Source organism: Geotrypetes seraphini, chromosome 2 (assembly GCF_902459505.1).
Source record: "Geotrypetes seraphini chromosome 2, aGeoSer1.1, whole genome shotgun sequence".
Taxonomy (NCBI): domain Eukaryota; kingdom Metazoa; phylum Chordata; class Amphibia; order Gymnophiona; family Dermophiidae; genus Geotrypetes; species Geotrypetes seraphini.
Window position 1 is genome coordinate 491,613,075 of NC_047085.1, and position 27,496 is coordinate 491,640,570.

Here is a 27,496-nt window from a genome sequence, read left to right on the forward strand (position 1 = left end):
AAAACTAGTAAAGACACACTGGCCAAGGACAAACTGGGGGAGCCAGAAGGGAAAAAAAATAAAGCTTCCCTCCCCCACCACCACCACCGCAAAAAAAAAAAAAAAAGGCACCAATGCACTTCTATAGGACACCGAGTTCCAGTATCTCCACGATAGAAATTTTGATGCACTGCAACAATTGCTCCACCCCACTAAAACAACTGCCTTGCAACTTCTCCAGCACCCCTCAAAACTACTCCCTGCGATTTACGCACAACTCCACCAACTGCTCTTCCCTCCCCAAAAAACTAGCCCTTCCAATGGTCCCACCACATCACTGGCTACCCCCACCCCTAACTCTACCACCTCACAAATATCCCCCAGAAAGCTGACCCACTCCAAAAAAACAACAAACTACCCACAACTGTCCATCTCCACATCACACACCGGGATTGTAAATTCCCTGCTCCTAGATGGGGTATGTTTGAGTCATTATCTATCCTTCATTTCCTTTGTTCTCAATTCTACTGGAAAAAGTGCCGACTGAATCACAGTTTTCTTTTTTTTATATTTAAATTTAGTGAAAGTTTTATAGTCAAAAAATTAGACAATCAGAACAACTAATACAAAATACAAACAAAATACAATGAGCAACTAGCACAGTATTAAAATAAAACATACCAGCAATGCAATTTTCACCCTCAAGCCATCCCTCCCAACCATGCAGAAATACTAACTAGAACCCAATACCAACTAGATCCTCCCATCCCACCCCCCAAACACCCACCCAATATCGAAGTACAGAGGACCAAACTCAACTGAGCCCTTTAAAGAGAATCCAGAATGGCTCCGACTTTGAGCCAAGTAGAAGTATGGGGTATACATGAGGCGTCGTTTAGCCACTGCCATCTCCATCCGCCCCAAGGACAACAATCGGGTAAGCCAATCCGCATGAGATGAGGCCTTGACCACCGATGACATGCTTCCAATGATTAGCTATTAAACATTTTGCCGCTGCCAACCCCATGCGAATCAGCTTAGTTTGCCATGTACTGTATATTCCTGAATATTGGCCAAGCCTAGCAAACAATTCTGAGGAGTAGCCCCCACAGGGCTCCCAGTAAGATCTGTCAGGGTATGCACCATAGCTGTCCAAAAGGGGCGTAGGATCAAACAGTCCCACCAAATATAGTAAAAGGACCCCAGTCATTCCACATCTCCAACATTGATCAGACACCCCAGGAAACATTCTATGCAGTTCTGGTGTATAATACCACCTAGTCAAAACCTTATAAGCATTCTCCTGGACCAAAGCACAGGCCTTATAGACCTCAGCACATAAGTCCCCAGGTTTTAACTGTAAATGTAACCTCCAAATCCCTCTCCCAATACCTCTGGAAGGAAAAATGAGCTGGAGAGTGACCCCAATACTGATACACCAATGAAAGTGGTCTAGGGACCTTCTGGAGTAGTAACCATAGATTCTCCAGGTGTTCCGTCTCCATTGAGACTGAGAGCCCCAACCCTGTGCTTGCATAAAATGCCTGACTTGAAAATAGGCGAAATAGCCCCCATCAGGCAAGTCATATTTTCGGTGGAGTATCGCAAAAGAGAGGAGCCCAGTTGCACCTAACAGATCTCGAAATGTAAGCAACCCCTTGTGGGCCCACCGATGAAATACCCGATTGTCCCCTCCCACCAGAAATTGGGGTTCCGCTTGTATGAACGCCAAAGTAGACACCGATGCCCCTCGAATCAGTTTTCTTATTGGTTGCTATGTGTACTGACAATGAATGCTAGTTACAATAGTTAGTTTATTGGAAGCTTCTATACCGCTACTAATGACTGGGCAATCAATTCTGAGCGGTTTGCATGAGCTTCAGAAAAAGTGTTACAATACATGAATCCTATCTATTTATACCATCTATATATACATATACAATAATTACAGTACCCCCTCCGAATCCACGGTTTCAGTACCCGCATATTTGGTTATTCGCGATTTTTTTTTTTTTAAGAAACACTGCGTCCCGGACCTTCCCCAGACCTTACCTGGTGGTCTAGCGGCGATGCGGGGCAAGATCGATCATCCTATGCTCCTGCCCCGTACAGAGCCGACATCGAAATGACTGCCGTGAGTTCCCATTGCAGTCTCACAGACCAGGGAAGGTCCGGGACGCAGGAGGGAGGCAGGGTGGGTCAGAGCCAGCCCTGAAAGTTATCCGCGATATTTCAATCTTCACGGGCCGGCTCTGCCCCTAACCCCCGCGAATATCGAGAGTCTGCTGTATTGTCATATACTCGTCTTTATTTGTGAGTTCACCCTTTCATGTTCCAAGTAGGGGGGTAGCCTGCTGTTTCCTCTATGTTGCTATTCCCTCTAAATGTTTCTTTATTTGCTAAAGTGTTCTGTGAAGAGTATCGTCTTTATTCCTTTCTTGAACTTTTTGGTGTCTTTTCCTGGTTTTTAATTCCTTCGGAAGGGAGTTTCCACCACATTGGGGACATCACTTTTCCCAACGCTTTTGTATTTGATGTCTCTGAAGGAGGGCATTTCCAGTAGGTATTTTCGGCCCGATCGTAGGGCACGTGTTGGTGTAGGGTTGTCTAGTCTAGTTGCTAGGTACTGCGGGGTTTTTTTCCTTTATTGAATTTTCTTATAATTCACAAAACATTTTTTACTTAAGAAAAACAGAAGAAAATAATTTTAGTTTACATCTCCAAACCCAGCTAACTAATTAAACTTCCTTAGACCACAATTAATTTTAAAAAAAAATGATATCTGGAATATAATGGAGAAACTAACGGCCTCTTTTACAAAGCCACGCGGCAACAACCCCGAAGCCCTTTAAATCTCTATGGGCTTCGGGGCCTACCTGAACATCCGCTCGGTCAGAAACAAAGCCCAACTCTTCAAAGACTGGCTTGAAGAATCCCACCTAGACATTGTACTTCTAACTGAAACTTGGCTCATTTCCGACCAGGATGCCATCATAGCGGACATTCTCCCACCACACTACAAAATTATCCCCCTCTCAAGAAACTCTAAAAGGGGAGGTGGCCTGGCCATCATACTACGTGACCACTTTCACTTCCAAATCCTAGATTCCAAATTAACCAATGATCTAGAAATCCTCAACTGCAAAATCTCCAAAACCGACCTCATCGATAACCTCATCGTCACACTATTCTAAATTCCCCCTAATAAATGGAACCTAGCAAAAGAAGACTACTATGAATTCCTTCTCTCGAATTCGGCAGCTGGCACCCACAACCTCCTAGCAGGAGACATCAACCTTCACCTCGAGCAAGAAGAAAACCCCAATGTTGCAGACTTATACTCCTTCCTCACATCAATAGGCTTCACCAAGCCCCAAGCCCTTACCACAACACACAACAAAGGACACCAGCTTGACATGGTCACCTTCCTTTCCAACTCCCCCACTACCCCCAACATAAATCTCAGAAAACAAAATTGGTCTAATACCCCCTGGTCCGACCACCTCCTATGTCATTTTGAACTATCCTGGTTCAAAAAACAACCAGACAAGAAAAACACACAACCAAACAAAGACGATGACCTGGACAAGAGAAAAAGTCAATCCAGTAGATTTCTGGTCCCATTACACCCTCCCTCCTAACCACGACCCCAACCCCAACTTCCACCTTGACTGGAAAAACTTCAGCAACCAAGTCCTCAATATCATCGCCCCCCTAAAACTCCGCAAGAAAACCCCTCGGCCCCCAAATAAATGGTTTGATGCGGATCTCTCAGCCTTAAAACGCGAAGTAAGGAAACTAGAAAGAATATGGCGTAAATCAGGGACCGACAATGATAGACTTATCTGGCGACGAAAAGTCATCGAATACAAAAAATTAATTGCCGAAAAACGCAGCAAATATTACTCCCAACTCATCAACACCCCTTCTCTAAATAGTAAAGCACTTTTCAGATTAGTTAACTCCCTTCTAGACACCGATTCATACAAACGGTCCAGCTCAGAATTCCCGCCTCCCGCAACAATCCTAGCTGACCACTTTGCCAACAAAATCCAAACCTTAAAATCATCTCTTACTACTCCCAACACCGAGACAATATTCAACCTTCCAGCAATAGACACAACAGGTTCAAGGGCCGACATGATCTGGAGCTCCTTCGAAAGCCCAGACTGGAGCCTTTTTCTCAAACTCTTCTCCAAATACGCCAACTCCAACTGCCTGTTAGACAACTGCCCACCTGCCATCATTAAATCCGCCCCCCCCCCCCAATTCAAAGCCGAACTCTTCAATTGGGTCACACTATGCCTGTCCACTGGTCTCTTCCCGACTGAACTCTGACACATTCTCGTATCCCCCCGCCTCAAAAACAACAAAGACCCCATCTCCTCCGCTGCCAACTATCACTAACATCGCTAATATCCCACTCTTCCAGAAACTCATAGAAGGCCTCATTAACCATGACCTCACGAACTACCTAGAAAAGTTCAACATCCTTCATGATTCTCAATCCGGCTTCCGCTCAAACCACAGCACAGAAACGGTCATAGCTGCTCTAACCAATTACCTCCTCCACCTATTCTCACTGGGCAAAAGCGCCCTCGTACTCCAATTCGACCTAAGCAGCGCTTTCGACTTGGCCGACCACGACATCATGCTCCGCTGCCTCGATTCCATCGGCATCTCCGGCCAAGTACTCAACTGGTTCTCAAGCTTCTTAACCAACCGCACATATCAGATCCACAGCAACGGAACCTTCTCCCATCAATGGCGTAACTCCTGCGGAGTCCCATAAGGCTCCCCATTAACCCCTCCCTTTTCAACATTTACTTGGCCCCTCTAGCACGGATACTAGCTGACCTAAACCTTAAATCATTCATATACGCCGATGACATCACCATTATCATCCCCCTAACTTCATTCACTCAGACGGAACAACTCACCTCCTCTATCCTCACCAAGCTAGAACAATGGACCTCACAATTTAAACTAAAATTAAACACAGAAAAAACCAAAATCTTCCTGGCAAGCCCTACCTATAAAATAACAAACACTTCCCTGAAACTGAACGGCCTAGAATACCCCATCAACCCCACCATAAAAATACTTGGAGTCATCCTAGATAGAAGCTTGACCTTCGAAGCCCACACCAGAGCCCAGGTCAAAAAATGCTTCTGTTCCCTCTGGAAACTTCACACCATCAAACACCACTTCGACCACCTCTCCTTCCGTTTACTGGTCCAATCACTAATCCTAAGCATACTGGACTACTGTAATATCATACCTGGGAGCCTATAAAAACACCATCAAACGTCTTAGAATAGTACAAAATGCCGCTGTCTGCCTCATTTTCGGCCTCAAAAAATATGACCACCTCAGCCCCTATTACACCAAACTCCACTGGCTGCCGGTGGAGGCAAGAATCTTCTTTAAATTCGCCTGCCTCTGCTTCAAAACCATAGCAGGCTCTTCTCCAACTTACCTATCTGAGCACCTCGAAATTGCAGGCCCCTCTCGTACTCGAAATACCTACCTGTTTTCTTTTCCCTCCCCGAAGGGTTGCCTCTACAAAAAATTCCTCGACCGATCCCTAGCATTCCAAGCGGGCAAATGGAACAAATGCCTCTCCACTCTCATCTCCAATTCCCCCCCCTATCAAACTTTCAGGAAATTAACTAAAACCTACCTTTTTGACAAATTTCTCTGAACATTCTCCTCTCCTCTCTTCTCCTCCTCTGATCTCTACCCTCCCCAGACTCTTTACCGCCGTACGTAACACTTCTATTTGTAACTCTGCTGTATGTAACTCATAGCAAACATAACTACTCCGAATATATTACCTACCTGCAAATATTAACTTCTCCGTAAATGTATCGTCTAAAATGTAAATTAAACTTGATTGAAAAATGCATAGTCTAAAATGTTAATGTAACATTAACGAAATTGTACCTTCGCTATAATTGTACAGTCTCTTCTTCTGTTAACCGCATAGAACTTCCATGGTAATGCGGTATACAAGAATAAAGTTATTATTATTATTATTAGTGTGGCTTTGTAAAAGAGGCCGTAAAAGTCAGTAAAAATAAAAAAGAGAACAGGCTTAACAGTGAGTTCTCAATATACAAATAAGTTAAATGCTCCCTGTAGACAATTTCTTCATATCAAGAAAAACCCGCAATTGCTCTGGTGCAAAAAAAAAAAAAAATACGTATTTAACTCCAAAGTATTTTACTAAACATTTACAAGGATAGGCTAATAAGAAAGTTGCACCCAATGTCACTGTTTCAGTTCTCATAGCCAGAAAAAGGTTTCGCCATTCTTGTGTCTGGCGACATCCAGATAGATCCAAATCCCCCCCCCCCCCGGAAATAGCAATTGTGATGGTATTGTGGTTCTGACAATGAATGATTTTATGTGTCAGCAAATGATCTTGAATGTCACCCTGCTTTCAATCGGGAGCCAGTGTAAGTCTTTCAGTAGCGGGGTGGCACTCGTCTGCTTTGATTTTTCCATCAGAAATCTACTTCTGCGTTTTGTACTATTTGGATCCGTGTGATCCAAAAACGCCCAGCAGGATTACATTGGAGTAGTCAAAGATTGAGAGTACCAGGGATATTACTACATTGGAGATTGCTTGATAGGTTAGGTAGGGTTTTAGTCCTCTGACCCCAATCCTCCAGAGACCCTACTGGCACAAGTAGTGAAACAGATTTCAGCGGCCTGTGCTGTCGGGGCTTTTCATAACAGAAACATAGAAACATAGAAATAGACGGCAGATAAGGGCCACGGCCCATCAAGTCTGCCCACTCTAATGACCCTCCCTATTTATCTTTGCGGATAGATCCCACATGTCTATCCCATCTGGCCTTAAAATCTGGCACGCTGCTGGCCTCAATAACCTGGATTGGAAGACTATTCCAGCGATCAACTACCCTTTCAGTGAAGAAGAACTTCCTAGTGTCACCGTGCAGTTTCCCGCCCCCGATTTTCCATGGATGCCCCCTTGTTGTTGCGGGACCCTTGAAAAAGAAGATATCTTCCTCCACCTCGATGCGGCCCGTGAGATACTTGAATGTCTCGATCATATCTCCCCTCTCTCTACGTTCCTCGAGTGAGTAAAGCTGCAACTTCCCTAACCGCTCCTCGTATGGGAGCTCCTTGAGTCCCGAGACCATCCTGGTGGCCATTCTCTGGACCGATTCCAGTCTCAGCACATCCTTGCGGTAATGCGGCCTCCAGAATTGCACACAGTACTCCAGGTGCAGTCTCACCATGGATCTATACAGTGGCATAATGACTTCCGGTTTGCGGCTGACGAAACTCCTGCGTATGCAGCCTATGATTTGCCTTGCTTTGGATGAAGCTTGCTCCACTTGGTTTGCAGATTTCATGTCTTCCCTGACAATCACCCCTAAGTCTCTTTCCGCTTCAGTTCTTGTCAGGATCTCGCCATTTAGGGTGTAAACCTTGCATGGATTTCGGCTCCCCAGGTGCATGACTTTGCATTTTTTGGCATTGAAACTGAGTTGCCAGGACCTAGACCAGCGCTCCAGGAGAAGTAGGTCATGCATCATATTGTCTGCCATTGAATTTTTGTCTGTTGTGCTTTTGCTCACTACATTGCTTAGTTTGGCATCATCGGCGAATAATGTTATTCTACCTCGGAGCCCTTCTGTCAAGTCTCTTATATAGATGTTGAACAAGATCGGGCCCAGGACGGAGCCCTGTGGCACTCCACTTATCACCTCTGACATTTCGGAGGGGGTGCCATTCACCACTACCCTCTGAAGCCTACCTCAAAGCCAGTTCCCAACCCATTTAGTCAATGTGTCGCCTAATCCTAAAGAACTCATCTTGCTCAGCAACCTACGGTGTGGTACGCTGTCAAATGCTTTGCTGAAATCCAGGTAGACGATGTCCAGGGACTCACCAGCATCCAGCTTCTTCGTCACCCAGTCAAAGAAGCTGATCAGGTTGGATTGGCAGGATCTCCCTTTAGTAAATCCATGTTGGCGGGGATCCTGTAGATTCTCCTCGTCCATGATCCTGTCCAATTGGCGTTTGATTAGGGTTTCCTTTAGTTTGCTCACTATTGATGTGAGGCTCACTGGTCTGTAATTTGCCATCTCCATCCTGGAGCCTTTTTTGTGGAGTGGAATGACGTTAGCCATCTTCCAGTCCATCGGGATGTTACCTGTACTAAGGGAGAGATTGAAGAGTGCGGATAGCGGTTCTGCCAAGACATCACTCAACTCCCTGAGCACCCTAGGGTGTAAGTTGTCAGGCCCCATTGCCTTGTTGACCTTGATTTTTGACAGCTCGCAGTAGACGCTGCTGGGTGTAAACTTGAAATTACTAAACGGGTCAACTGGTTTAACCCTTGTTTGTGGCGGAGGGCCGATTCCCGGCGCCTCATGGGTGAAGGCTGAGCAGAAGTATTTATTTAACAGTTGGGCTTTATCCGAGTCTGTCTCCACATAGTCTCTGTCTGGTTTTCTGAGACTTACTATCCTGCCCGAGTTCTTATTTCTGTCACTGATATACCTGAAGAAAGATTTATCCCCTTTTTGGATGTTCTTTGCTAGAGACTCCTCCATGCGGAATTTGGCCTCCCTAACTGCTGCTTCGAAGGCTCTTGACTTGGCCAGATATTCTACTCTAGAGTCCTGTGTCCCTGATTGTTTGTAAGAGACGAATACTTTTTTCTTCTCTTTGATGAGGTCCGAGATCTCCATAGAGAACCACTGTGGCTTGTTGTTCCTACTCCGTTTGCTCACTGATTTAACATAGCGGTTTATTGCTTCCTGTATGGTGGCTTTCAAAGTTGACCACATTTCTTCCACGCTGTCGGTGTCTGCTTGGCTTTGTAGTGCCTGGTGAACGAAGTCTCCCATGTCTTGGAAGTTTGTGTCCTTGAATTTGAGAACCTTGGTCAGTGTGGTAGATTTTGTGAATCCTTTCCTGATATTGAACCATATCATATTGTGGTCACTGGAGGCCAAAGTTTCACCCACCGAGACCTCTGTGATACTTTCTCCATTGGTAAGTACCAGGTCCAGAATTGCCTGATCCCTTGTTGGTTCAATTACCAGTTGCCTGAGTCTTGCTCTATTCAAAGAGTTTAATAGCTTCCTGCTGCTGCCGGAAGCAGAGGAAAGTGTGACCCAATCCACATCAGGCATGTTGAAGTCACCTACCAATACTGTGTCCCCCCGCAAGGTGATATTCTCTATATCTCCAATTAGTTCCATATCTAGGTCATCTTGATGTTTTGGGGGTCTGTACACTACGCCAAGATACAGGCATTTGTCCTTCCCTCTGGCCAAATTTACCCAAAGGGATTCCCCAGTGTACTGTACATCTGTGATTCTGGTGACCTTAATGTTATCTTTAGTATATAATGCTACACCACCCCCCATTTTACCCTCCCTGTCCCGACGAAGCAAGTTGTAACCTGGAATGACCATGTCCCACCCGTGGGAGTCAGTTAGCCAGGTCTCAGATATCGCTACCACATCCAGGTCGGCATTCCTCATTTCTGTTTCCAAGTCTAGGATCTTGTTTCCCAGACTGTGGGCATTGACGTACATAGCCCTCCATGTTGTGTATTTGTTGTATATCAGTGGGGACAATTCCTCTTTATCAGCTAGGACATCATGAGCATTATTCGCGTGTCTCTTACACTCCCTAGACCGAGCGCTACAGCGTGTACCTGTCCCTGACTCCCCATGACTACAGTGTGCTCCTATCCCAGACTCGGTAATGTGTGTACCCTGTGGGGGTATTCCCGTTTGGGCTACTTGAGCTCCTTTAGTGCAATTTGCAACGTGTGCACTCTTGCTGGGCCCAGAATTACAGTGTGTACTCTCTCTAGACCCAGAATTGCTATGTTTACTTCCCCTAGACCCATAAATGTAGTGTGCCCCAGAAATATAGTGTTTACTTAGCTCAGTCTCTAAAGAGTATTGGTAGCTTAGCTCGTCAGGCGGGTTGTTTGTGCCCGTACCCTCCCCCAACTTACCTAGTTTAAAGCCCTGTGTAGTAGGAGGTGGATGGGAGAGATGAAAAGCCCTGGCAGGACCAACCACTGAAGTTTGTTTCATTGCCTGTGCTGTGGCAGCAATGAGGGGGGGGGGGGGGGGGGAGGAGGGAGGAAGGAAAGAAGGGAGAATGATAACGGACAGGGCTGAGATTGGGAGAAGGAACAGCAGAGGGCACCAGGTGGCAATCCTGAAATGGTTGCTACAACTTTGGAAGGGGCCTAGCCCCAGGCTCCCTCCTTAATAGATAAAGACAGGTTGTTCACCCTCTCTAAGGTAGAGAGAACGAGAGGGCACTCTCTAAAGTTAAAAGGGGATAGATTTTGTACAAATGAAGGAAGTTCTTCTTCACCCAGAGAGTGGTGGAAAACTGGAACACTCTTTTGGAGGCTGTTATAGGGGAAAACACCCTCCAGGGATTCAAGACAAAGTTAGACAAGTTCCTGCTGAACCAGAACGTAGGCAGGTAAGGCTAGTCTCAGTTAGGGCACTGGCCTTTAACCTAAGGGCCGTCGCGTGAGCAGATTGCTGGACACGATGAACCACTGGTCTGACCCAGCAGCAGCAATTCTTATATTCTTATGTTCTTTCTTTACCTCACCCCACCCCCTCCCCCTGTGGCTATGCCACTGGTGCAAGGGTATTTGGTGCCCTAGGAAAACAGCTAACCTTACAACTACGTCCTTTCAATTTACATTCAGGACCTTGGCTCCTTCCTCGATATTTCAATAATTAAATTCAACAATCCTGATCATCCCAAAAACGCCTCCCTTTCCCACACAAATCTTATCAAAATACATAATTGGACATTATAAATTACCTTGCTTTCTATATATGTGGCAGTCTCTGGGAAAAGATGTCTAAAGTCAAGTGATTCACAGAGTTGTCTGGTCGTCAAAATCTAATGCTCTGTTTTCACTTCAGCCGCTCTTTGCCACCCTACCGAAGCTGCCACTCCGAGTGACCATGACCACCTACTGGTTAAGCTGACCCTATCTATCTTATTCTCTGGCAATGTGTTCCAGAGCTTAACTATTCTCTAAGTGAAAAAATATTTCCTCCTATTAGTTTTAAAAGCATTTCCCTGTAACTTCATTGAGTGTCCCTTAGTCTTTGCAATTTTTTATGGCATGATAAAATCGATCCACTTGTACCCGTTCTTTTCCACTCAGGATTCTGTAGACTTCAATCCTATCTCCCCTCAGCTGTCTCTTTTCCAAGGTGAAGAGCCCTAACCTTTTTAGTCTTTCCTCATACGAGAGGAGTTCTAGCCCCTTTTATCATCTTCGTCGCTCTTCTTTGAACCTTTTCTAGCGCCACTATTTCTTTTTTGAGATACGGCAACCAGAACTGAACACAACATGAATAACCCATGATTAGCCTCCTAGCAATTACTCTATATAAATGCTAAGCCATTTTAGCACATAAATAGAGAACAGTGGCCAGGCGCATTACTGCCATTTGCATTCACAAATGTACAGTTATCTGTGATAATGGCAGAATTCTATAAATTTAAGCATGCAAATGGCGCTTAAATTTAGGTGACCTATTATAGAATGAGGAGATATATGCTGCAAGTGGAAAACTCAAGGGCCAGCACAAAAATTAATCCTTGGACGTGAATAAAGCAAGGTCTATGGTATAGTCACAAGACAGAAAATGGATAGGCCTTGAAGTTGTTATAGGCGGAGTATTCAGCGTAAAGGAGATGGAACCTAATACACTGCTTTTTCTGTGGATGGCACTTATTTTGTGCCTGGGGAAATAGTGTTAAAGTGACTTGCCCAGAGTCACAAGTTGCTGCAGTAGGAGCTGAACTCACAACCGCAGGGTGCTGAGGCAGATGCTTTAACCACTAGGCTACCTCTGCTTCACCCTCTCAAACCAAGCCAAAGAAACACACACAAAAAAGTAAAACCGGATATTACACTTATGCCTTCTAAGCTCCTAGGAGCCATAGGGGTTCAGCAGAAGATGTAGGACTGAGAATGGAGGGAGAGGCAACTTTAATCTTCATCCTGGAAAGACAGCCCTTCCATCCTGAAGGGCAGAGGCCTTGACCTTTGCCATCATCCATCCACCTCAAGCAGGGGCTGAGGAAGAATCAGTTCTTCTGGCCTATAAAATTTTCTTTGTCCCTTTAAGCTTTGGAAGAAAATCTTTTTGCTTATATTGGGGCGATTTTTGCTAAAATTTTCAGTTAGCATAAACCTCATGTCTAAAAGATGGTTGAGCTGTCAGTCAAAGATAGCTGAGCTGAGGTAGGTTTTCAGCACCGTCTACTCTCTGAACCTACAAGACGTTATAAAGTGCACTTCTATTTATCCACCAGCTCTGTGAAAATTCCACTTAAACTACAGCCACTGTGAAATCTCTTCAGAGACACGAACAATTCAACCCCCAACCCCCTACAGAGGAAAGGTAGAAAACCACCCAGCGGCACTCTTTTCTTTAACATAAAATATATCGATGGGGGCATCTTATCCATATGGTTTTAAAAATCAATTTTGCTTGAAACCCGCCCCCCCTACCCCACACAAAAGTTTTATACTCATTCCCAACCCTGAAAGGAAGAAAACTGTCATGCCAATTGCTGGTGTTTTTACTGTATTAAAATAGAGTAAATGAAGAAAAAACAAAAACAAACATCAGTTGCAAAAATATTGTAATCCCGTACAAGAATGGTACAGTTAAACAGTACAGGGTCGATATTTAGCTGATGGTACTCAGATAGGGTTATCATGCCTCATGGTCAAGGAGATAGAATCTGGTTTACTCAAATTTCCGCTATTAGAGCAATTCGATTTAAACAAATATTTTGATGCTTCTTTCCAATTCCAAACAACTAAGATCTTGAATGTTTTCCCTTTGTATTTAAGACAAATTTCTTCTTATCTGAGTTTTTGTTTGGCCATGAAAACATTATTTTAGAAAGTATTATGCTAATTAAATATTGCTTTGTTTCAGGTTTCTGGGTCTCACTGCATCTTGTCAGGTAGAAACTGACGTTTCAGCCATCATGCTGTGGCTTTCTTTAGGGCAGTGTATCTCAAACTGTGTGCCTCCCGAGATTCCGAGGGTGCCGCGGCACACTGAGGAGGAAGAGAGGCGCCTGCCAGCTGACTTCCCTACGTGGTACAGTGCCAGCGCTGCCCAATTCGCCGAAGGCCTGCATGTTTCCCCCTTCTCTCTAGCATCCTCTGGCTTCCCCCTGGCCTCCCGGTCTCACCTTTAAAGCTAATTACAGTTGCCTGCAGAGGATTTTTGGTAGGTAAAATTATTTTATTTTCAATATAGTGAATGAAATGTGTCAGTTTTGAGAATTTATATCTGTTGTATATTGTGTGTATATGAAAAATGAATGGAAAAAATTGTATTACAGTTAGTAAAGGGGCATGGATCTGGGGCAGAGCTTGGGTGGGCCTAGGGCAATCCCGGTCCTCGAGAGCCGGAGCCAGATCAGGTTCAGGATATCCACAACGAATATGTACGAGATGGATATGCATTTCAATTGTGGATATCCTGAAAACTGACCTGGCTCCGGCTCTCGAGGACCAGAATTGCCTACCCCTGGCCTAGGGAGGTCTGTGTTTGGGGTACTCAGATATTTGTTAGACTTAGGGGGTACTTAGCTTGAAGTAGTTGATAAACACTGCTGTAGGCAAACGGCTGGTGCCAGTGCCTCTCCTCCTCTCCGGCCCTCTTCCCTGCTGGCACCCCCTACTGGCGTCTCAAGAGCCCTTCTGGAGGGCCTCTGCACATGTGCGGATGTCGACGTGATGTCGCGCATATGCGCGATGTCATCACGGCAATGTCCATGCACTTCTGGGTGCCTCAAGCCATGGCCACTATCTTTAGTGTGCCCCGGCTCGAGAAAGTGAGAGAGACACTGCTTTAGGGTATGCTGCGAGATCTGCAGTTTGTCTTTATATAGTGGCCTACAATATAATAGCAGGTCCTTAAACTAAATTGATTGGGGCTTGAGTTGAATGAGGCAGAAAAGTCTTTTGGTCACTAATTTGAATTTTGGTAGGAAAGTTGGTTGGTCTCTTTTCCCATAGAATGGGGGGGGGGGGAAAAAAAGTCTCTGGTAAATTTAAAGATGTTCTCCCTGTGAAGCTGGCTTATATGTTCGCTCATGGTTTCTACAGCTGGCATCATGCTTGTTGCAGGTTTCCGGATCTCACTGTATCTTGTCGGGTAGAAACTGACGTTTCAGCCATCATGCGGTGGATGCTGTGAGGCTGAAGAAACCCATGAGAAACATCTTTAAACTCACCAGTCTTTTCCATTCTATGGGGAAAGCAAAGACCAACTGATTTTCCCCAACAAAATTCAAAATTTGTGACCAACTGACTTTCCCATCAAAATTGGTGACCAATGGACTTTCTTGTCTTATTCACCTTCAGCCCCAACCAATCAGATTTGAGGACCTACTATATAAAGAATTTGCAGACCTCACAGCATACCCTGAAGAACGCCACAGCATGATGGCTAAAACTTCGGGTTCTACCCGACAAGACACAGTGAGACCCAGAAACCTGCAACAAGCTTGCTGTCAGCTGTGGAAACCCTGTTTTAAAAAAAACAAAAAACAAAAACACACTACTTTATTTTCTTTCCCTTTATATTTTATTGTACACCTCCTAGATTTTCTTAGCTAAGCGGTTTATCAAAACCTTAATAAACTTGAAATTTTTTTACTATCCGATTTTGGGGTTTGTTTGTTTTTTAAAATTCTATAGCTCATCAGTCCTAATTTTTGTATGTCGCTTAGAACCTAAATATTAGGGATTAGGGAACTTAATAAGTAACTAAAATAGCTTGAAAATAAGCTTGTAACTGATTCAGGATCTAGTCAGAACAGCTTGCTGCTCTCCTCTATAGGGAATTCATTCCAGTGGCCTAATGCTGGATGGTACTGTCACACCTGACCACTGTGGCTCAGTAATCCTCCATAATATCAGGATTCTGCCCAAGGTCTCACCAGCTCACCACCCTGCTGTTCTATTATAGAGACTTCCTCCCTGCTCCACAGCGCTCCAGCTATGAAAATAACCAACTCAGTCTACAACAGCCAACTCTTTTTCTTCCTCTCTATTGGAACGGTGACACCCCATTCACCGGATACTTTTGGCTTTCAAGCCTGAGCTCATAAGGGTTTGGTGGCAAACTAGGCAGACAATGAAGTCTTAAAGGATTTCTTCTCAGCTTCTCCACTGCCGCTCATCCTTTCATACACTCACGAGGTTTGATTAAAACCAGAATATAAACACACACACACACTCCCTGGAACATAGAAGTGGATTAAAGCCACTGGGGACAAACAAAAGGGAGATTAGTGAGGACCTACTGAGTCTCTGTCCTAGCAGACAAAAAAGTAATTGTTTCTCTAAACCCAAACCAAAAACAAAAAATGGTTAGGCAGGGAGAGCTAGAGACGCTGCATAGGAGGAGGGGAAAAAGAAGGTCAAAAGCAATGAAGACAGAGATACAAAATGAAAGAAGGAAAGATACAAGAGAAGGTGAAAGGGAAAGAAAAAAAAGCCCCAAGAGAATTAAGGTAGGACACAAAGAAAGAATGTAGTTGGAAAGCGGTCAAAAAAGGGAGCTAAAAACGAGAGACAAAGTGAGAAAACTACAAAGCTGGGAACAGCAAAACAAAGAAAGACAGAAAAAGATGCAGGAGAGGCAAGAGAAAGGAGAAACAGAAAGCAGGAAACAAACCGAAAGGAAAGAGGGTGGATGACAAGATAGCAAAAGGTAAATTAAAGCTGAAGAGGGAGAAAGACAAAAAGCCACATAGAGAAAACGAGGAGACACAGAAAATCAAAGTAGAAGAAAGGGGATCTCTAGTGCACACATTTTTTTCCACAGACCCTTTACTCCAAGGGTCTTCTTTTTTTTTTTTAGTTCAATAAATTTTTATTGAGTATTTTGGAAAAAATACAATGAGCAATTCAAATACATATAACAACATTTTGTATATATATGATCTATAAATATGCAATTAACTATAAAGGACCATAATATTAAGAAAAGCTCAGAGTAATGAAATTATTTGTGAAGATTGTATGAGAAAAGAAAATGAGATAAAATAGAATAAAAATTAAAAGAGAAAGGAAATAAAGAGAAAAAAGTGAAGAATAGATAGGGGAAGACAGAAGTGTCTACAAAGTAGAGCGAACATATGAATCTAAGAATGACCAGGGTGATTTTTTATTTTTCATATTCATGGATATTCGGAGCGAAACTCTATTTTCATATGCATATGATTCATATTTATGGTACATACAAAGAGAGTTCCACCAAAACGTATAATTTAATGACGAAGATAGTTTCCAATTTTTTAAAATATGCATGAGAGCAGTCACGATCATGGTATCAATAAGTTTAGGAGGGCAATTTGATTGTGTGAAACAGGGATGTTGAGATCGAAGGATTATAATGTCCATAGAAATCTCTTCCGAGCAGTTAGTGATAGATTGTATGGTGTTCCAGACTTGGGTCCAAAAAGAGCGGACCAAAGTACAATGGAGAAACATATGATCAAGAGTTCCCTCTTCTTTCAAACAGTTCCAGCAAATGGAATCTTGTTTTAGTTTGGCTTTCCACATGCGAAATGGGGTCCATATTGCATTCCACATAACAAAGAGCATTGACTGTGAAACTCTAGAAGATAAAAGTGGGCGGTTTGTTGAAGACCAAAAGAGTTCCCAGTCAATGTCCGAGAGCGGAATGGTTAATATATTATCCCAGTGTTTCATAGCATGATATGAAAAAGTAAAGGATTGATCTCTTAGAATATTATAGAAAAAAGATATAGCTTTTCCTTTTGATAGAGACCACGAAGACCAGTGGTATATAGTATTTTTGGAAGTCATAAAGTCATATTGTATATACACAGAAGATAGTATTTCACTGAGTAAAATCCATTGTGGATAAGCAGAGGATGGTAGCAGGTATGTGGAACAAAGTATATCAAAAGGAATTGTCGTATTAAGAGTAAATAGTTGATGAACAAACCATATACCTGCCCGCTGCCACCGTTTCCATGAAAGGGATTTGCCTTGGTTTTGTATTTTGGGATTATTCCAAAGGGATATGAGTGGGCTAATCCTAACTGAGATTTTGGCTATATCATCTAAGTGATGGAGAGCATGCTGCGTTGAAATGAAAAGAGGATATTTTCTCAAGTGTCTGGGTATTGATATCGTTAGTAAGCAAGAGATGTGAAGAGGTTTGCATAAAAAACATTCCATTTCAAACCAAGTAGGAGGGTCTTGAGAAAAGGAGTCATTAACCCAGTAGGCTCCATATTTAGCTAATGAAGCAATATAATAGTGGTAGAAATCAGGGAAGTTAAGACCACCGTTAATTTTAGAGGCCTTCAGCTTGGCTAGAGCAATTCGAGGTTTTTTCTTGTTCCATATAAATTCAGATAGCTTCTTATTTAGCCAATGGAAAAATGATTTTTGGCATAAAAGAGGGAGCATTGAGAGAATGTAATTAATTTTAGGTGCTAGGGTCATTTTGATGGATGATATCCTGCCCCACCAAGACAAGTATAGTGGAGACCACCGAGATGTAGTGTTAAGAACTAAGTTTTTGATTTTGGATATATTAAGATTTTGAGCAAGGACTGGATCTTTGTGTATTAAAATCCCCAAATATTTCACAGCTTCATTTGACCATGTGAATGGAAAGTTAGTCAAGTCTGATTGGAGAATGTTATTGTTCAGAGGAAAGATTTCTGATTTCTCCCAATTGACAGAGTATCCTGAGAAGCAGGAGTATTGTTTGATGATGTGTATAAGATGAGGAAGAGAAGATTGAGGGTTCCTAAGAAAAATTAATACATCATCAGCATAGGCTGCTAATTTGAAGTCTCGGTTTAAGGAGGGGATACCGTTAATTAGTGGGCTTTGTCTAATAGCAGAAAGAAGAGGTTCCAACACTAAATTGAAAAGTAGTGGTGAGAGAGGACAGCCCTGCCTAGTGCCTCTGTGAAGGGGAAATTTATTGGATAAAGAATTGTTAATTAGAATACGAGCGGTAGGACTGTGATAGAATGTTTCTATCCATTTCGTGAAAAATGAGCCAAAATTATACCATTTTAGGACATAGAAAAGAAAAGGCCATTCCACTCGATCAAAGGCTTTTTCAGCGTCTATAGCTAGGCCTATTATTGGGTCTGTCAGTGTTTTAGCGTGTGCATTTATATGGTGAAAGAGGCGCAGATTATCTCCTATATATCTTTGTTTAATAAACCCCGTTTGATCTTTATGTATAAGATGTGGGATCGCTTTGGTGAGTCTTAATGCAAGTAATTTTGCCATTATTTTATAATCTAAATTGAGGAGAGATATAGGTCGGAAGTTTTTAACCAAGGTGGCGTCTCTGTCAGGTTTAGGAATTACTACAATGGTGGCTTCAGTGAAATTAAATTGTTTATCTGGATTGGAATGAAGGAAATTATAGTATGTAAGTAGATGAGGAGCTAAGATGTTTCGAAATTGTTTATAAAATTCGTTAGTGAAACCATCTGGACCAGGGGCTTTCCCAGTCGGTAGGGAAGATATAGCAGTTTCTATTTCTGTTGTGGTTATCGGAGAATCTAGTTCCAATTTAACAGGGTCCGATATGGTCGGGTGAGATAAGGAGGAGAGAAAAGAGTCTATATCTGATTCAGGAGCCGTAGATTCAGATTTGTATAATGAAGTATAAAAATTTTCGAATTGAGAAGAAATTGAAGATCTGGTTTTGACTAATTGTCCTAATGAATTTTGGATAGATGTGATATATAGTCTTTTAGATTTAATTTTAAGATATCTGGCTAAAGGACGACCCATAAGATTATCACCCATATAATGGCCAGAATTAGAGATGAAGATATCTCGTCTGGCTGTGCATGAAACTAGAGTATTATATTCATATTTAAGTTTTTGGATACTTTGGAGAATAGTTGGGTCATGTAAATGATTAGACATATGTTGTAGTTCTAGTGTTTTAATAGAGTTTTCTAATTCTTTTTCCTTTTTCATGGACTGTTTTTTTTTCCAAGAGGCAATTTTTATCAGTTCACCTCTAAGGGTTGCTTTGTAAGCTTCCCAGATTATGGAAGGGCAAATTTCAGGATCTTTAGAGTTATTTTCAAAGAATTCTACTGTGAATGAATTGATTTTTTCAACAGTTTCTTCATCTAAGAGTAGGGCGTTGTTTAGCCGCCAAGATGGAGATTCTTTACGTGGGGCCGAAATAGAGGTGTATAAAGAAATGGCAGCATGGTCCGTAAGAGAGATTGGATGGATAATAGTATTAGTGAGGTCTTGAATGAGTGAAGAGGATATGAGAAAGAAATCAATTCTCGAGTATGTATTATGTGGTGGTGAAAAATGTGAGTATTCTCTACCTTTCGGGTAAAGTAATCGCCAAGGATCTACAAGGGAGAAGGCATTTTTTAGAGCTTGAAGAGCTGTGAAAGATTTGGATTTGGATGGTTTACAAGAAGAAGATCTATCAATATACAAGTCTTGGATTTGATTAAAGTCCCCTCCCAATATTAGAGAACAAGAACTGAATTCAATTAGCGCTAACTGAATGTCTCTAAAAAAGTCCGGATGATCTTTAACCGGGCCATATATATTGAGAAGAACAAAATCCTTTGAATGTAACGCAGCATGTACCAGACACCATCTTCCCTCCGTGTCTGTTTTAATTGAATGAATAGTGGGAGAGAGATTATCTTTAAGAAAGATTGAAACACCATTTTTCTTTTGATGAGTTGCAGGGGAATATATATGAGCGGAATATCCCTTTAGTTGAAATTTCGTGGCGGCAGCAGATGGGAGGTGGGTTTCTTGTAAGAAAATTACATCTGGATGTTTGTTGGACACATAATTAGATATCTTTTTTCTTTTAATGGGATGATTTAGGCCATTCACATTAAAGGAAAAGATATGTAGGTCAGCCATAATATATGATATGTGGTGGAGAAATATGCAGTATATCACATTTGTCGAGAAAGAATGATTGATATAATATTGAGATTAAGTAGACACTCCTGTCTAAGAAGAAAGGTAGAAAAAATATTGAAATAAAAAAGAAGAAATCAGTAATAACAGCATAATATGTGGTCAGAAAGGAATTATACCAAACTATTATGCTTATCTTGAAGTGTTTTAAAGATGCTCCTATGAGCATAGAATGACACACGTAAAGCATCTAACAAAATCCACACCTAATCGGTAATATAGAATGTGAGATTAGTGTGCTTAACTTATTAGGCTATACAAAGTATGTATTTCATTACATAGCATATTAAGATAAGAGCTTATTGGTTCAGACTAAGATAACTAAAAAGGGATTGATTTAATCGAACAAAGACCTCAAAACAAACTGTATGGTATCAAGTAAAATTAAGTCATTGGGGTATTATTGATCATAGTCTCAGGCATAGAGTCTATAAATAGTTGTGCGGTTATTTTGTCTGTGAATGTGTGTGGTTTCCCATCTCTCCATATGCGTAAAGATGCCGGATACACAAGTGCAAATCTCACTCCACGACGATGAAGCGTGGAACATAGTGGCACCATTGTCTTGCGAAGGTTGGATACATGTAGGGAGTAGTCGTTAAATAATAGTAATTTTTGACCTTCATATTCAAGTCGACCTTTTTTCCGAAAGGCTTGTATGATGAGCTCTTTGTCTTTCCAGTTGATATATCTAGCAATAGCTGCTCGCGAGTGGTTGTTATTTTTTGTACGTTGTCCCAAGCGGTGAGCCCGTTCGCATAGAAAACCAGTCTCAGGGGTCACTAGGCCAAGTTGTTTTGGGAGCCAAAGTTGAAAGAATTGGTATAGATCTTGATCAGTACGGAGATCAGGTAGCCCTATAACTCGTAGATTGTTGCGGCGTTGTCGATTCTCCTGGTCATCCAAACGTGTTGTCAGTGATGCTACTTGATTTTGCAATGCAATTACATTTTCGCGATCTTGCAAAGTTGCATCTTCATTTTCAGACACCCTTTGCTCCACTGCTGCAATTCGTCCAGCATGTGCATCAAAACGATCGTTAATACAGTCTACAGCCAATTGTAATTTAAGAAATTTATCTTCCAGGGCCGCAGTGACCATTTTTGAAATTTCTTGAGCCCAATCACCCCATTGTGTCGAGGTTATAGTTGGGGTCGGTGACGTCGCCATTTTAAGTTCTGAGCAAGGTGATTTATGTTTAGGCGTTTTTGCCGATCTTACCGGCATTCCTATCTAATGCACACTTTTAAACGGCTACACATATATAGGGGCTCTGTAGGTAGGACAGAAATAATTTGAATAATATTTGTTCGTTCGTTAGGTGCGCTCACTTTTACCTACAATCGTTGGGAGATATAAGATCACAGAAATGCCACAAGCTGTGATTATCTAGCTTATTTAAAATTCCATGTAGAGAAATTTCCTATATGAATAATGATATTGTGTGCAGGCTACACATGTACAAGAGCTCAGTGGTTAAAACAGAAATACTGTAGTTTGAATGATATTTGTTCGTTAGGCACACTCGCTTCTACCCACAGCCGCTGGGATATATGAGTCCACAGGAATGCAACAAGTTGTGATTGTCTAGCTTATTTAAAATTCCGTGCAGAGAAATTGAATAACTATAGAGTAAAGTCAATTTCACAAGTGATTTGGGTGATCACAGTGTAGATGATTGATGATATTGTGTGCAGGCTACACAGATATAAGAGCAGAAATAGTTTGAATAATATTTGTTTATTAGGCACACTCCAAGGGTCTTCTTATACCTGGATATTCACCACTTAGGCTATAAGTGGTATTTAAACACACACACACACAAAAAAAAAGACAAATCCACATAAAAAACATCCCAATTTTTGCCCTAGGTGTTTTTATCTCATTCCATTATCCCTGGGAAAAAAAAAAAAAAGTCCAAATTCTGGGCCTGCCCAAGTCCCTCTCAAATCACACCCCCAACAAGCCCCCCTTGCAATTTATATGAACGGCGGAGAAAAATTGGATTTAGACAAACTGTGAAGAAAACCACCTTGGATCTGAGCTTCATGGGGAAAATATCCACGTCAGAATTTTTTTGAAAAAGGGCCATCTGCTGCTCTGCGCCACTTCTGCAACAGTTTATTTTTTGGAAACCGAGCATCCTAGTGTTACAAAATTAAGAAAAGGCTACACCCGTCGGTGTTGCCTTTAGAGGCCATGGGGTACAGACATTCCTGAGAACCCTATCCCAACCGTGAAGCATCGCTGTCGCGATTCCTGCAGTCTCAAACGTCCCTCCTCATTCTTCCCCCCCCCCCCCATTCTTCTCCCCGTGCAGTAAATATGCAATGTGGATTACCTACCCATACAGACCGTGTTAGACAAAGGGGAGCAGTCGTGGATCATCACCTCGCTCTCATTACACTCCTTCTGGCAGGGTGAGCAGGGCGAGGAGCTGCTGATCTCCTCCGAGTAGAAACCTTTAGGGCAGACCTCGCACTCTGTGTTCCTGAGCGGGCTGCACGCCACACTGGCCCCATAGCCTTGACGGCAGGCGCGGCAAGGGATGCACTGGATGCTTCCATTGGCCTCATGCTGGTAGTACCCCCTTGTGCACTCGCAGCCGGTGTCCTTGGCAGGGGTACAGGCAGATACCATCTGCATTCGTTCTGGGCATGTTCGGCATGGCTGGCACTGCCCAGTGGCACTGCTGACGGAGGAGAATGTCACACCTGGAGGCAGAACAAGCAGTTATTAATGGATTACAGATTAGAGAGAGGGAGCAAGAATGTATTAATTAGTATTTATTTAACACATTTATTTATCGCCTAGAATCTAGGTAATTTCCAATATCAAATACATTCATAAGACCATCGACAAGACAACAGTCATTATCTGCATCTCTATAAAAGCATAAACAGACAATATTCATGTTGGTGCAGTCCACTGTGATTGCTCAATTGGATTATTGTAATTCTGTGTATCTGAGTATCGTGCAAGGTAGTTTGCAACATCTTCAGTTGTTACAAAATTCGGTAGCAAAAATTATTTTCGGGAAAACAAAAGTTTGATCACGTCTCTCCTTTGTTTAGGAAGCTTCATTGGCTTCCTATTCGTTTTAGGATCCAATTTAAATGCGCAAACATTATTTTCAAACTTCTTTATGGAATATTTGATCCTTCGATTCCTTTATACTGGAACGCTCACAGATCCCACTTGAGGAACACACAGAAGTAAAAATTATCGTTTCCCTCTTTCAAGGAAATTAAATCAGCTGGGAAACTTTTGTCAATTCTATGCTTTCAAGTTGGTAGAGATTTGGAATGGACTTCCTGGTTCTATTAAAACGACAGACCAATTGCAATTGTTTCGAAAAACCTTAAAAACCCTGCTATTCTCACAATACCTATAATAGTTTACCTGCATAATCTACTAAATCGCTAACATTGCAAGATCTACTTTTATGATAGACTAAACTAAATTTCTACTATCCTTACTTCTTATTTTATGTAAATTCTGGTCTCCTGATTACTTGTAAACTGAGTCGAGCTCCAATGAGATGACACATTATATAAACCGAAGACTAGATTAGATTAGATGATTTACATGTATAAGACAGCCACATGTCCCAACAGGGCATGAGAACCGTTTTTACTACCTACATAAAGGCATCGACAAATAGTTGGCTCTTTAATAAAATTTCTTAAAGTTGACATGTTCTGTGCAGAATCTCAGATGACCAGGAAGACTATTCCACAGGTGTACACCCGCGATACAGAACATTCTTATTTTAGAGGGAGCCCCCGGAGCGACGGAGGAAAAATAAAACTTTTTTTTTTTTTTTTTCGACGAAAATGGAAAATAAACAACAAAAGAACACAGAAAAACGCAGCGACCGCGTCGAAAACAGGACACAGCCGCGGCGACAGAAGGCAAATTGAAGAGCACAATTTTCCACAGGGCTTCTGGCTCCGCGGATGAAATTGAACTGAGGACCACGAGGTGGGGATGCGCCCTCTAGTGGGCAGGAAGGCTAGCACATGCGTGGTGCAGTGTGCAAACTTGAAACTTCAATCAAGTTTGCTTGAAAAGCTGTCCGCGCTGGGGCTCCGTAGATGACGTCACCCACATGTGAGAATATCATGCCTGCTTGTCCTGGGATAAAGACTATTCCACAGGTGTACACCCGCGATACAGAACATTCTTATTTTAGAGGTCTCATAACACTCCCTTTTCCTTTGCTGCTGTTAATTTCATCCCTCCTTCCAATCTTAATGTCCTTCCTGGTTTATATAGCTCCCACAATGCACCAAAACAGTACACTTCTCCCTCCGTATTCGCTGTGATAGGGGATTAACAGAACCACAAATACAGAAAAACCGCAAATAACTTTTTCACATGTTATTCGCTGTTTTCTATTAAAAACCATTGTGAATATGGTGAAACTGCAAATAACATGGTGGGAGACCTGGCCTGTTCCTGAAGGAGAGGCAAAACACGGTGAACAAAGTGCTGGGAATCAGAGATTTTCTCTGTAAATGCAAGGAATCGGTGATTTCTCTATACAAGCTGATGTAATTTGGGGGGGGGGAGGGAGCCATCAAGCTTAAAACTGTGAATAATTGAAACCACAAATGCTGAAACCATGAATACGGAGGGAGAAGTGTACTAGTATTAGTATTATGGATGAACAGAGACAGGGTTACCGAATGGGTCCTAGACATTCTTTTTTGCACAAATTATATATTGAAGCGATTATAGCACCGTTTTAACTATTGTGTGTGATTTTTGCACTTTCAGTTTGAACACGTGAGCACAAAGGTCCGGGGATGCAACATGCTTGATTAACCCATTTGGGTTTTAAATGGCTCTCAACTCTATTTTCAGGGCTTGCCCCGCTATACTGAGTTGTGTTAACCGAGGACCTTATTTCACATTTAAATTGTTATTTATTTATTCTTCCCTCCCTTTTGGGAAACGGCAACAATCTCCCGATATATATATGTTGGCATCTTATGAAAACACAAAACAGGTATTCTATACCAAAATGTAAAGCTGCCAGCAAATTTAGTGTCCTAGGAGTTGAAGAAACCATGTAACAATGATGTCCCTGTTGTTCAGTGCTAATAGTCTAAAGCCTCCATGACTTATGAGGTCAAGCGGCCAGAGTTTGAGGTGTCCATTGCTTCACCCACACAGATTCCTCTTTCTCACCTGCTCTGCATGGTTCACACTTCGTATTAGAAGCAGCACAGGAAGCAGTAACCCCCAAGCCAGGAGGACAGAGTTCACAGCACTCGCCCTGGGAGGTATGGAGCCCACTTTCACAGTCCTGGTCTGCAAAAACCTGAAAAAACCAAACAGAAGACAGTTAGCGAGGCGGAAGGGTTTTACTGGCGAGAGGCCTCTAATGAGGCCCAAAGCAAGTCCAACAAGGAGTCTTATCAACTTTGGCATCTTAGTGGTATTTTGTATGAGGAGTCCAGAATTGCAAATCAAATTGGAACCTGTCCCCTGTGAACTATATTCTGCCTGCTAAAATGCCACCATCTTTTACAAAGCTGTCTCACTGAACCAATTTCCTACCCTCTCTGTGCACACTAGCAGAGCTGAATCGCCACAAAATGTTTAAACGCACTTATTTAACAAACATTTATTCTGCATAAAGCCTAAACGGGTTACACAAAATGATAGATTTGAGACTTGTAAATCTCTTTGGCGTGTCTGGGACTGTGTGGTGCACACAGGGCCCGATTCTATACAGTCTGTCTAAAGTTACACACCTATATTGGCGTAGGGTTACCAGATTTTCCATTTGGAAAATTCAGACCCCTACACCCACCTCCAGGCCCGCCCAATTCCACCCATCCCCGCCACACACCCCTGCGGCCTACTCTCCCAGCAATCGAAAGACAATGAAATAATTCCTTTTGCTACAGGAATGCAGATGGGGAGGGACCGGGGGGGGGGGGATTTCTGCCAGCAAGCCTCACCAAGCTCACCTGGGGTAAGAACTGTGTTCTGAACCCCAGGATCAGCACTGACCCAAAGACTCAAACTCAGAGGACAATGACCATGGACTGTACCTTGTGGAGCCAAGCCTGAAGAAGAGACCTACTGCACCATACTGATCTCCACCATCTGTTGGAGGCAGAGAAATGCTGATGGAAACCAGACTGCAGCAGCCCTAAAACTGATGTCAGTGGAAGCGTTCAGTGTCTCTACCTCCATCTGCCGATAGGGGGAGTCAATTCATTGATCCGGACTAGAGTTATAAAATGTCTAGATTTACCCGTACATGTCCTCTTTTTAGAGGCCTGTCCGAGTGTACTTTGTATTTATGTTCAAATATTTTTTTATTATACAGCCCCCTCCCCCGAAGGCCTGACCTCCCCCCTGAAGGTCTGCACATTCCCCCTCAAAGGTTGACCCCCTCCCCCGAAGGCCTGCACTACCCTTTGAAGGACTGCACCCCCCCCCCCCTGAAGGCCTACCCTCCCCACATCCATTTACCTAATTCCAGCAGGGAGCAGTCTGCAGAGAGGATCGCTGGTACTTTAGCGATCCTTGCAGGTTGCCATAGGCCTCAGGAGCTGTCTTCCCTCTGCCCCAAGCCTGTCTCTGACTTAGAGGAGGGGCAGGACCACGGCAGAGGGAAGACAGCTCCTGAGGCCTATGGCAACCTGTAAGAATTGCTAAAGTACCACCTGCCACCGGCCATATATATATATATATAGTTTAGCATTTTTATTGTTGGTAGATCATTTTGACTTGGTCATTTTAAAAGTAGCTCGCAAGCCCAAAAAGTGTGGGCACCCCTGTTCTAGTGTATACTTATGAAGGGTATTTTTTAAAATAAAGTAAAGCCTTACTGGAACAGACCAAAGGTCCATCAAGCCCAGTAGCCTGTTCTCACAGTGGCCACTAAGTCACTAGTACCTGGCCAAAACCCAAAGAGTAGCTACATTCCATGCTACCGATCCAGGGCAAGCAGTGGCTTCCCCCATGTCTCTCTCAGTAACAGACTATGGACTTTTACATTACATTACATTAACGTCTTCTATCCCGCAAATACCTTTCAGTTCTAGATATAGTACGCGTCGGAATCTGGGAAGGGTCGATACGGTTTGGTTAGATCATTTGACATATTTCTTGAATAGTATAGTTTTCAGTTCTTTCCTGAATGTTTTGTTATTTCCTCCAGGAAATTCTCCAAACACTTCTTAAAACCAGCTACGCTATCCGCTCTTACCACAACCTCTGGCAACACGTTCCAGAGCTTTAACGATTCTCTGAGTGAAAAAATATTTCCTCCTATTGGTTTTAAAAGTATTTCCCTGTAACTTATCAAGAATCCCCCAGTCTTTGTAATTTTTGACGGAGTGGGGGAGAAGAAAATAAATAAATAAATAAAATCCACGGTTCATAGACAACCCCGCGAAAGACAAAGGCGCGCGCCAACAA

At 42.7% G+C, this 27,496-nt stretch overlaps 1 protein-coding gene across 1 annotated transcript in view; it reads right to left on the reverse strand.

Moving 5' to 3' along the window:
- Nucleotides 1-27,496, reverse strand: part of LOC117354406 (tumor necrosis factor receptor superfamily member 16-like) — a 173,090-nt gene that overhangs the window by 80,694 nt on the left and 64,900 nt on the right. The window contains exons 2-3 of the mRNA XM_033931891.1: nt 25,247-25,379; nt 22,396-22,764 (exon numbers count right to left, since the gene is read on the reverse strand). Of these exons, the coding sequence (XP_033787782.1) occupies nt 22,396-22,764; nt 25,247-25,379 (502 nt within the window). The remainder of the gene's footprint in view (nt 1-22,395; nt 22,765-25,246; nt 25,380-27,496) is intronic.